Source organism: Stegostoma tigrinum, chromosome 2 (assembly GCF_030684315.1).
Source record: "Stegostoma tigrinum isolate sSteTig4 chromosome 2, sSteTig4.hap1, whole genome shotgun sequence".
NCBI lineage: Eukaryota > Metazoa > Chordata > Chondrichthyes > Orectolobiformes > Stegostomatidae > Stegostoma > Stegostoma tigrinum.
The window spans coordinates 58084252-58097241 of NC_081355.1; the positions used below are offsets into that span (position 1 = coordinate 58084252).

The window sequence follows — 12990 nt, forward strand, 5'->3', positions numbered from 1 at the left end:
GTTAATGGAGTGAACGGTTGGTTCACATCTAAAATAGGAATTAGTTTTTTTTATACTTGGCTTCCAAAGTTAACTCATTCCTTTAAAACGAACATATTAGTACCAGATTAGCTGCTTTATTTCTTGGGTGGCAACAGTTGGACAGCAACGAGCCTTAAAACGTATTAGCTGGTGGGCCTGAGATCATAAAGACTGAAACATAATTCCAACTTCAATTGCTGTCAAGGGATCCTTTGCTGGAAGTATGTGGAATTGCTGGATGACAACAAGATTGGCATCAGGAGTGATGATCCCACTGGTCTCAAGCCAATAATGTCACCCTCCTAAATTACTAAAAGCAAGACACATACAGAGAAGCACAACCCAACAAGAACTGAGAACGGTCAGACATTGGAGCTAGGAGGAAAAGCAAATAACAGTTGTTTATCGCGACAAATCAGATATCTTCACAGAGAGTCACATATACAGATCGCTGATCTGAAAAAGGGGTGAAAATACAATATAGGAACTTCTCTTTAAGAACCCAACTCAGGAAATTCATAAATTCAATATTTATTTGTTTAGATAGAAAAGCATGCAGTAAAGTTGGACAGTTCAAACTGACACTAATATATATTCAAATGTGTAATAGGAAAGGATCTAAAAATACAAAAAAAAAATTCCATTTATAATCAGTCACAGCCAATTTCTATTTTCTTTAAGATCAGGATCACTTCCAGTCATGCAGGGAGGTGAAAGTCTAACAGTTTGTAAGGATCAAATATGACATGAGATTAGACACTTGAAATGACTTTTCCTGTGGACTTGGATCAGAGAACAAGGCCAACCTTGGGAACTCATAATAAGATGGCTTAAGGTTCTGAATTGTATCATAAAAAACTCAGATGGCTGCATTTAGTAAGTAGTAGAATTTTATTTCAATTTAACATCACATTAATTGAAGAGTAAAAGAAAAATTAATAGTTGCCATCTATTTATAATTGATGCTGGCATGTATTATTTAGGTAATCAAACCAAAGTTAAAATGAAAATTCATAATTTATCATGTTTTGGTGAAGTAATTGGTAAAGAAGTTCAAACCAAAAGCTAACTTTCTTGTCATTTCCCATATAGAGTAAGCCTACTTAGTGTGTAAGAGTCTCAAAACTCCTTAGTCATCGTGCTTGCAATTCAGTTTCAAAATTTTTTCATTATCTAATTCCACACAGTTAGATCAGGGAATTCTGGGTGTAAGATTACACAAGCTGTTCGCTAAGAAATTAGGCAGCCACTCTGGGACCATGGTTTATGACTATAGAATGGTCCTGTCATTTTTTTTTGTTGGACACCTGAAGTTACTTGAACGCTCAGTGACATTCCCATGTTTATTTTCTCAGGACACATTTTGGTATTGGTCAAGTTTAAATATTCTCTTCTTCACGTAGGAACTGGAACACCGAAGAGAAGTCTTTCTGAGCATATCCCCGTGCACACATCATCCTGTAAATCTGATGAGACAATGATCCTAACAAAGCAGGGGTTTTAGTGTTTGTTGCTGTGTTTTGCACTAGTCCCAGATCCTAAAACAGAAGAAATGGAAAGACAGTTAGAGAATTATTTATTAAAGCTCACCCCCGAGTTCAACACTGCAGTCCATTCAGACCACAAATAACTGCATGATCATTATAACAAACCACAAGTACTTTTCCGTGCATTTTTTAAAGCAAAGTATAATCAGTCACAGCCAATTTCTATTTTCTGAAGAAGGGTCTGAAACGTCAGCTTTCCTGGTCCTCTGATGCTGCTTGGTCTGCTGTGTTCAACTCAATATTTCAGAACCTATTTGCCAAACTAGTGAAAAGTTGGCTAAAATCTTCTGTTTGCTCATTATGAAATGCACATTCATAAGAAGTCAACCTACATGGCAAGCAGCACAGGGTCAACTCTTTCCCAAATCCAGAGACATGACCAGTTTTCATCTCTTGCCATCTTTTCATCATGGCAAGAGCTAGCCACTTAATTGCTCAATTTTAATTTGTGGTAAAATTTCACGCTCCCGATTCCTTTCTTTCTCTTTTTCTCCTGCACTACCACCCCCCACGTTGTTTTGTTTAGACCAATTTAGTGGCTCATTTATCTTCCAAACACCCAAAATCAAAAATTTAACATGTTTTCGCTCTTGAGAAGCCAATGTTTCTGCTGAAAATCTGATGCGCCTAGTTTTTGTTTTATTCAGTTTTCAGGCTTTAGTTCTCTGAAGGAAGGAAATACTCAACACAAATGACTTTCCAATGTTATCTCAGGCAACCAGCTTGTAACTGATGTCCATTTCAAGCCCACCGACTCCCACAGCTACCTAGAATACACCTCCTCCCACCCACCCTCCTGCAAAAATTCCATCCCCTATTCCCAATTCCGCCGCCTCCGCTCCCACGACAAGACATTCCACTCCCGCACATCCCAGATGTCCAATTTCTTTAAGGACCGCAACTTTCCCCCCCACAGTGATCGAGAACGCCCTTGACCGCGTCTCCCGCATTTCCCGCAACACATCCCTCACACCCCGCCCCCGTCACAACCGCCCTAAGAGGATCCCCCTCGTTCTCACACACCACCCTACCAACCTCCGGATACAACGCATCATCCTCCGACACTTCCGCCATTTACAATCCGACCCCACCACCCAAGACATTTTTCCATCCCCTCCCCTGTCTGCTTTCCGGAGAGACCACTCTCTCCGTGACTCCCTTGTTCGCTCCACACTGCCCTCCAACCCCACCACACCCGGCACCTTCCCCTGCAACCGCAGGAAATGCTACACTTGTCCCCACACCTCCTCCCTCACCCCTATCCCAGGCCCCAAGATGACATTCCACATTAAGCAGAGGTTCACCTGCACATCTGCCAATGTGGTATACTGCATCCACTGTACCTGGTGCAGCTTCCTCTACATTGGGGAAACCAAGCGGAGGCTTGGGGACCGCTTTGCAGAACACCTCCGCTCAGTTCGCAACAAACAACTGCACCTCCCAGTCGCAAACCATTTCCACTCCCCCTCCCATTCTCTAGATGACATGTCCATCATGGGCCTCCTGCAGTGCCACAATGATGCCACCCGAAGGTTGCAGGAACAGCAACTCATTCCACCTGGGAACCCTGCAGCCATATGGTATCAATGTGGACTTCACCAGTTTCAAAATCTCCCCTTCCCCTACTGCATCCCTAAACCAGCCCAGTTCGTCCCCCCCTCCCCCCACTGCACCACACAACCAGCCCAGCTCTTCCCCCCCCCCCACCCACTGTATCCCAAAACCAGTCCAACCTGTCTCTGCCTCCCTAACCAGTTCTTCCTCTCACCCATCCCTTCCTCCCACCCCAAGCCGCACCCCCAGCTACCTACTAACCTCATCCCACCTCCTTGGCCTGTCTGTCTTCCCTGGACTGACCCATCCCCTCCCCACCTATACTCTCTCCACCTATCTTCTTTACTCTCCATCTTCGGTCCGCCTCCCCCCCTCTCCCTATTTATTCCAGTTCCCTCTCCCCATCCCCCTCTCTGATGAAGGGTCTAGGCCAGAAATGTCAGCTTTTGTGCTCCTGAGATGCTGCTTGGCCTGCTGTGTTCATCCAGCCTCACATTTTATTATCTTGACTTTCCAATGTATTGTCCACTTAGCTCACAAAAGTGAGGAACTGGATTTGCTGTCCCCATGTAATGTGAGAAAAACAGCATGAGGTTCAGGAAATTTCCCCAGGCCATTAAAAATGGACAGAAAGGCAAGTCAGTGAAACTGCCCTTCCCATTAGGTTACATGGCTTGATATAGAGCAAAATCGAGAAATTAGTAAAAATGAGAAGAATATTCATCCAGAGGAACAAGAGTAGGCCATTCAATGAAATCATGGCTGAACTCCACATACCTGCCTTTGGCCCCTATCCCTTAATCTCTTTGCGGAAAAAAAGTTTTAAATCTGAGATAGATATCCGAACAACTGATCTTGCATCCTCTGCCATTTATGGAAGAGTTCCAAACATCTATCACCGTTTGTGTTAGGGAAGGACTTCTACACATCCAGAAAGTCTGAGAATTAGGGCCAAACCAATGTCCCCTAGTTCGAGAAGCCCCAAGCAGTGGAAATAATTTCTCCTTATCAACCCTGTCTTTGATCAGATTGTCGCTTAACCTTTCAAGTGAGAGAGAAAACAGGCCTTGTGTATAAGCTCTCCTCATTCCGCATAAAAGAGTCCAGGCAACACCCTTGTAAAAGCTATACTATAGTTTCTCCAATACATCCTTCCTAAGGTTGTGCCCAGATCTGCTCATGGTATTCCAAGTCAGGTCTAACCAGGGTTTTGTACAGCTGCAGCATATCCTCTGCATCCTGGTATACTCCAGTTCTCTAGATCTAAAGGCCAGCTTTCCATCAGATTTGCTGATTATTTTTTGCACTTGTTCATGACTTTTTCAAAAAGATCCATGCACCTAGACTGCCAAATCTCCTTGGGTATCCAGCATACTTAGTACCTTATAGAAAGTACCATAATCCATTCTTGTTTGATCTAAAAACTGATCACCCATGCTCAGTTACATTGAACTCTATCACAATTTTGCCCATTCACTTTGCATAAAATTATAAATGGATATTGATAGATTATCTCCTCTGTTTGCAATGCTGCTTAACTTTGTCATTATCAAATTTGGATATGACTTTCTATGCCATTAATAAATAGTGAATAATTGGCTTTGCAGAATAAACCTTTGCAGCACACCACTGTTTAAATCCTGACAATGAGTACTCACCCATTGTCCCTACTTTCTGTAGCCTGTCACTCAACCAGCTTCCCAGCCATGTCAGTAATTTGCCTTCACTTCTACGGGCTTCTACTTTTGTTAACAATCTCTTACGTGGGACTTTATCAAATGCCTTATTGAAATCCATATAAATAACATCCCCATACAGACATCGTCCATCGGCTGCCTCAGTTAGCTCTTTAATGAGGTTTGTCAGGCATGGCCTACCTGTCATGGATCCATGCTGCCTCTCCCAGATTAACTGAAAATTTTCAATGTGTTCAGTTACCTTATTCTTGACTACAGATGCCAACAAATTCCCCACCACAGAAGTTAAGATAACTGGTCTGCAATTCCATGGCATTCCTCTTTCGCCCTTCTTAAAGTGGAGCATCATTTGCAATTTTCCAACCCAAAAAGGGGAAATTCCTATATCTATGGAACTCAAAAGATTACAGTTAGGGAATCTACAAAGTGCACCCCTACTTCCTTTAAAACCTTGAACAGAAATTGCCAGTTTCTGTGGATTTGTCACTCTAATTCCACTAGTTTCCTCATTAACAATGCCTGAATCACATTAAATTTATTCCATCCTTATCCCCAATCCACTATTAGTTTCATCAGGACCTTTAGCAAGCTATTCTTTTTCTACTGTAAATACAGAGGCAAAGTAATTACTCAACAAATCTCATTGTCGTTGACAATATCCTCATTTTGTCTTTAGTGGGCCAACATGGTTCCTGAGCACTCACTTTCCCACTATGTAACTATAAAATTTCTTCTCATTGACTTTGATGTCCCTAGCAAGTTTCTTTTCATAATCTGAGTAGCACTTATTAGCTGCGTTGTGGTCATTTGTGTGACCCATTCAGCATGATCTGTGGGGTTGTTTCTCCAATTTTTAAAGCCCTTTCTTTTGTTTTATGCTGCCTTCTGTGAAGTAGAATTGCTATCTCTCAGTGGTACAAACTTGTTTTGTATTATTCAATATTTATTTAAGCATCCTCCAAGTCATCACCACAAAGTCATACCTTTCCAATTCCAAAGTTTGATCATGCTTAAAAGAAAATTGCAAGGAATCAAACGATCTGTTTATCATCTTGCGTGGAGAACAAAAAGGAAAACCAATGGGTTGAGGTGCACAATTTTTCTAGACATAAAATTAAGTGCGGCTGGTTACTTAATCCCAATGAGGGCAGGTCTGATGTCTGACAGCTGACTGTAATGCCTGTATCAAGGGCCTTCAATCAGCTGGCTATGACATAACATCAGAAGATTTTAAATCAGGTTTCTTGCCTTCTCTCAATAAGCTAAATAACATGTGACATGAATATGCTACAAAGGACAGAGAAAAAGACGTGACTGGTTTTTGTAAATCGTACCTTCGCCATTAATGCTGCTGCAAAACCACCTTGATAATCATTAGCAGAAGGGACACCGTCCATCACTCCCGGTACGGGGTTGTAGGTGTCGCTTGACCAGCATCGACCCGAACTCATATTCACAATTTTTGTCAGAAGCTTCGGGTCAAGCCCTAGCCTGTCAAAAGTCACAAACGAGTAGTTTTAAGGTCAAAGTGTCAGTGCGGTTGACCAGTTATCTGCCGTTTGACCCTACAGAGCCATTTGTCTCATTCTAGCAAGCATCTTCCAAAATACTGCATTTTTTGTGGATTTATGATGTACTTTCAAGTGATTCTAACTCAGCCCAGCATATACAAATTGAACCAAGCTATTAAGCACATGGTCAATAAATTTTAAAGAGACAGTACCTCTGGATTGCACAGGCCAGATATGAATGATGTTAAGGTAATATTCATGCAACATTCTTCTTTTCTTATTCTAATCTTGATTTCTTAAATTGATGAATTTCAATAACTAATCAGTCTAGCCACTAAAATCCTGAGAGAAATATTTAATGACACAAAAATTTCCATACATATTGTTTTCTAACAGTATACATGGTTACCCAAATTCAAACATGTGACTCGTGTTTCTGTCCTTTTTCAAAATAGGAAATTTTAGTTCACTGTGGGGTAGCCATTTTTGCCATCTTTACAATAACAGGGCAACACTGGTACACCATTGAAGTAAAAGCTGAAACTGTCAATATTTTTAAAGTTGCTCCAGAAAAAAAAAAATCACCAATGCTGCTATTTCGTCAACAAATTTCAAACTTGGTGGCTAGATAAGTGTAAGATTTGCAGGGATTGGTGGCAAGCAATTAAGAGAAATGCCTAGAGACTTTTTTGGCTTGGGTTAAGAAGTTGGACAGCGGATTGTAATAAATACGTTTTCTAACACATACTTCCTTTGTATTTTAATTGCATGTTCTGAAAAAAGAACACAAGAGAATGTGCCCATTGTGGTCAGAAGACATGAACTTGGAGGTATGTAAATAGATAAATGTGATGACTAACTGTGATCATAACGAAACTGTCACCATTAATATTGTGACTTATGGTGAGAACCATTAGTGCTTTACTGTCTGAAACATTAATCATTAAATAAATGAGTGATGTTTTGAGAAGCCTTTTGTTAAATACAAGAATTGTATACTTCATGTGGCCTTCATCTTAGACTACCAAACATTGTTCTCTCTCAGAAGAAGCAAGTTGAGTATCATAACATGTTAAATAACAAAGTAACAGTGCAAATTACATCTTCATGGTCTAGGTTTCACAAAGAAAAAGTCCAAAATAAGATTTTCTAAAGAAGGATCCCGATCCGAAACGTCAACTTTCCTGTTCCTCTGATGCTGCCCTGCCTGCTGTGTTCCACCAGCTCCACACATGTCTTATTTTGGATAATGGTACAATTTTTGACACTCCCCTTGTATTTGCACCTGCGTAGAGTTATATCACTTAGGATGGGGACTGGAGACGCAGATAAGGTACAATTGCAAGTAGGTTCCCATAGATGTTGATAAGGAACACAATGTGAGCAGTCTACAGACCACTAAAGATATTGAGACCATTTGTACAATTGGTCAGTGCTGACCTGTTGTCAACTGCATCTATATATACACACACATGAATTATTCAATCATACTAGCCCTCCAATGCAACCGATACTACCTGAACACCTATAGTTCAGAGACCTTTATAATGCCTCCTAATCTAACCAGTGAATTTGTGTATTGTTTGAATTCTTTTTGGTTCTCCTCAGAGCAGAGTAAACATTTCCCGAAGTATCAAAAAGCACCAATTCGTACAGTTTGTGTGCAATAATTGTGTAACCGTTCAGAACCAGATACGCATAGGCTAGACAGAAATCAGTGAATTATTGGCACAGACAAAAAAAACTGCAGGATGCTGGAATCCAAGATAGACAAACAGGAGGCTGGAAGAACACAGCGAGCCAAGCAGCATCCAGAAGAAAGGAGCAGTCAACATTTCCGGTATTACCCTTCTTCAGAACTGGATGTGGGGGTAGGGGGAAGTGCAGACAAAGGGGGTGGGGGGGCAGGGAGAACAGGGGTGGAAGCAGAATGGTGATGATAGATATGACCTGGTTGGTTGAAGGGAGGGATGAATTCCATTGGAGGTTGGAAGGGAGGGTCAGAAAGTGGGGCTGGAAGGGGAAGCATGGGATGGGTGACAACATTATTTGAAATTGTAGAAATCAAATATGGTGTCCTCTGGGTTGTACGGTGCCCAGGCGGAAGATAAAAAGGTACTGTTCTTCAAATCTGTATTCTGAATTGCCACGACACTGGAGGAGGTACAGGAAGTACATGTTGGAGGGGGAGTGGGATAGGAAAAATTGAAATTCGCAGTGACCAGGGTAGGCTGGCCATTACAGGCCAAGCAGAGATGCTTGGCAAAACGACCACTTAGTCTACATTTGGTCTCATTGATGTAGAGAGTACCACATTGGGAGCACCGGATGTAATAGACTAGGGTGGAAGAGATGCAGGAGAAGCTCTGTCTCACTTGGAAGGACTGTTTAGGGCCTCGAACGGAGGTGGTGTATGGCCTGGTGTTATGTCTTTCACGGTTACAGGGGAAGGTACCGGGTTAGTTGGAGTGGTTGGCGGAGAGTGTGGTGTGAACTAAGGAATGGTGAAGGGAATGCTCCTTGTGGAAGGCAGAGAGGGGTGGGGTGTTGAAGTCTAATTGGAGTTGGTGAAAGTTGGTTTGAGGATGATACATTGGAAACGAAGACTGGTGGGATACAAAAAAGTGAAGACAACAGGGACTCTTTTTTATTATGTTTGGAAGGGGGAGGATGGTGGTTATGAGTTGTGGAGCAGGGAATGGAGAGGCGTGATGGAGGGCTGTCTGGATGACAGAGGGAGGATAACAGCATTGTTTGAAAAAGGCAGACATCTGGGATGCTTGGGAGTAGAACATCTCAGCAGAGCAGATGCGACAGAGACAGAGGAATTGCGAAGACACAAAGGAGCTGTTGCAGGATACTGGCTGGGAGGTGATGTAGTCTAGGTAGCTATGGGAGTCTGTGGGTTTATCGTAAATGTTCGTACATAAGCTGTTGCCTGAAATGGAAACAGAGAGGTCAAGGAAATGGAGGGAGGTGTCAGAGATGGACTAAGTGAACTTGAGGGCAGGGTGTAAGTTGTTAGCCAAGTCGATGAACTGCTCCAGTTCAGCCTGGGTGCAGGATGCAGCACCGATGCAGTCAATTGATGTCACGGCAAAAGAGATGGGAACAGTACCAGTAAATATACTGAAGAGGGACTGTTTGACTACTGAGGTGACACAAGTTGAAAGAAACAAGAGTAATTATCAAAAAATTGTAAAGATTGCAAAACCTCTCCATAATTGTTAAGACTATTCTGACGACAGCAGATCAAAAAAAAGTGTGAATGAATCAGCTGCTTTGTTGGCGGCAGGTACAATGATTGAACTTCAGGATTCCTTTGAACGCCAGAAGTTACCAGACTCAAGTTTGAGCAGCAGCATTCACCTAGACAGAGGCTCAGTGATGATCAGCTCTAGTAGTACTAGACTGGAAAAGTCTAGAGTAGACAGTAGAAAGGACACTGAAAAATTGATCAAACATTATTTCTCTCTCACAAAACCATACTGAAATTGGTTCGATTGTCTTTAGCTTTTCCAGATGTCCTGCTACATTTTCCTTGATAACAGACTCTAGCATTTTCCTAATGACAAATGGTTAGTCTAGCAGGCCCACAATTTCCCCCTGCTCAGTGTCCCTCTCTACTTGAAGTGGGCAAGTCAGATTTGCAGTTTTCCATTCTGCCAGGACTCTCCAAGAATCCAGGAATATTCAATCGATGCCTCCATTATTTCTGCTGCTACTTCCTTTACAAGATCTTTCTACCATTAACACCTTACTTACCTGTTACCTTTAGCATATTTTCAGTGTTCTCTGAAAAACCAATGAAAAATATTGACTTAAGTTACCTGCCACTTCTCTATTCCCCAGTCACATTCCCCAAGGGTCCCACGCTTGATTTAGCTACCTCCTTTTATATATGCATAAAGCTCTTGCTGTTTTGGAGAAGAAATATAAAAACACTTATTTTTATAAATCAATTTTGCTCCTTTTATGAGCTTTACAAGTCATCCATTGAGTATGTTTTGAGAACCAGCAATCATCTGGCCTACCAGTCATTTTAGCCACCTTGTATGCCTATATTTCTGACTGGATACTCACCTTGGACACCTTCATTAACCACAGGTGGATCATTCTACTCTAAGTCCTTTTTGGTTGCAGTAACACTTTCTCAGCTTTATGAGATATCTGCTTAAATGCATGCCACTGCTTATCCACTGACAACCTTTCATCATACCTCTGTGATAGCTGTTACTGAAGTTCAGGACATTTTGAAGCCTAATTGCTCTCCCTCAGACCGAATTTGAAATTCTGTGCTATGGTTGTTATCCCTTGGAGGGTCCTCGTCAATAAGATCACTTGTTAACTGCACCTCATTATGCATTACTAGATCAAAAATAGCCTGTTCTCAGGTCAGATGGCAAGAACTGCAGATGCTGGAGTCAGAGATAACACAGCGTGGAGCTGGAGGTACACAGCTGGCCAGGCAGCAAAGGAATAGGAAAGTTGACATTCTTCCGATATTGCCTGGCCTGTGGTATTCGTCCAGCTCCACTATGTGTTATCTCTGTTCTCAGGTAAGTTGTCCAAAATACTGTTATAAATAGCAATCCCTGACACACTAGAAATTGGTCGTCCAAGTTTCCCTTGCCCATCTAATTTTCCTCTTATAATGAGGATTGAAATTACCCATGACAATTGTAGTCCCCCTCTTATATGCCTCCATTATTTGCATTATATACTCTTTCTTACAGCGAGGCAACTCTTCAGGTGTCTGTAGGCAACTCCTATTCTTGATTTTTCCCTACTCATTCCTTATTTCCACCCAAACTGAGTCCATTTCATGATCTATTGTACGCCTATCCCTGCTGACCACTGCACTGATGCGCTTTCTAAAAAAAGCTACCACACCTTCAATTCTTCTTTGCCTATTGTTCTAGAACACGGATTACCCTTGAATATAGAGTTTCCAGTCTTGGGCGTCCTTAAATACATCGCTGTAATACTATTCAAGTCATATTTATTTCTATTTTTGGTATTAACACATCTATCTTGTTCCAAATGTTGCATTCGCTCAGATTAAAAAAGCCTTATCCTTTGACTTTGTAACCATTATTTCTCTATTTGATGGAGTACCTCAAATAGCTAAATGTGTGCATCCACATTTCCAACAGCAAAATGAGAAAATAAGGAATACCTCTCTCTTCACCTTTTAAATCGACCATGTAAAAAAGTAGGATTTATTCTTCCCACCATCCAAGCACAGTAAAAGCGATTTTTAAAAATAAATGGTCAATGTGCATACAAACACGGTAAATAGCCCACAGTTGCCTGTACTAATCATGTGACTTGGCCTGACTCAACTCAGCTAGACTAGCCTTCTAGATCACTCTCCAAAATCAATGTCATCTAGCCAATCAAACCCGGAGAACCTCCCAATAGTTCTGGAGGTCTCACGGTTGTGTGCTAGTCTGATACAGAAATGATCATCTCCAAGGAAAACAAAACCATTTACGACTGCAAGTTACACTCATTTTAAGATATGTTAATGACATTCTACTTAGCCCTACAATGGGCCACAGCAACGCTATCTGCAGATAGTGTTTGGAGAATAGCTATTTCTTGGGTTGCATTACGCCCTCAGTCCTGAACCCAACAACTTTTTGAGCATACGATTTTGAAACAGCAGACAGATATGGAGTCAGTGCTGCTCTATACAACAATCAGGAGGCTCCAAAAATATCCATACCCTGACTGATGGGGAAGTCGTGCAGTATGTTAAAGCAAAAGGTGAAGCTAAAGCATTTGCATCCATCTTCAACCAGGACTGCTGAGTGGACAGTCCAACTCTCCCTCCACTGGTCCCCAGCATCACAGGTGCTGGTCTTCAGCACTTCAATTCATGCCATATGACATCCGGAAACCGATAAAGGCAGTATGCTCATATGACTTTCCAGCAATAACACTGAAGACTTGTGTTCCACAACTAGCAGAGCCTGAGCAAAGTTATTCTAGTGCAACTGGTACATTGGCACCTGCATGGCTATTCGGAAAATGTGTGCTAACAGGACAGATCCAACTTGGCCAATTGTTGCCCAAGGTACTCTTAAATCATCAGAGAAGAGATGGAAAAGGGTGCCAAGAGTGCTAACATGCAGCACCAGATCAGCAATTACCTGTTCATTGGTGGTTTGTGTTCTATCAAGGCAATTCTGTTCCTAACCTCATTATAACCTTGGTTCAAACATGGATGAAGTAACCAAGTACTACATTCACCTCTTGTCCAAAGAAACAGGCACCGGGCAAAGGCAATGGAAGAAGAGTTCAACAACGTGCTGTGCTCAAAATTCATTAAAGTGGGGATGCAAACGGATGAAATTGAGACCTTGGCTGAGACCTCAACATTCAGCTGAATGTCAAACAGGATAGTAAGTACACAAAAGGTGGAGTTAAGACATGGGACTGAATCAGAGAGAAGGGAATGGGAGGAAGGTTCCAAAGGGCCATAGGCATCTGAATTGTTGCATCCTGTGTTCCTTAATGCCTTAAAAGGAAAAAAAGAGAAAGTTTCTTGCTAGCACGCTGAATTAACTGGAGGATGAAGTGGAACTGCATAGCACTACAGATCTGGCCCAGCATGAAGTGGTGCTATTGGAAAGAAAGGTTGAGTGCATGCAA

The 12990-nt window shown here is 41.8% G+C and overlaps 1 protein-coding gene across 2 annotated transcripts in view; it reads right to left on the minus strand.

Annotated features, from left to right (window-relative positions):
- Window positions 1-532: 532 nt before the first annotated feature.
- The window catches only part of LOC125465087 (3-hydroxyisobutyrate dehydrogenase, mitochondrial-like), a 135244-nt gene continuing 122786 nt past the window's right edge, over window positions 533-12990 (minus strand). For both annotated transcript variants that reach the window (XM_048558208.1, XM_048558217.2), the window contains 2 exons: window positions 6154-6310; window positions 533-1559 (listed from right to left, as the gene is read on the minus strand). In XM_048558208.1, the coding sequence (XP_048414165.1) occupies window positions 1401-1559; window positions 6154-6310 (316 nt within the window). In that variant the 3' untranslated portion in view covers window positions 533-1400. The remainder of the gene's footprint in view (window positions 1560-6153; window positions 6311-12990) is intronic.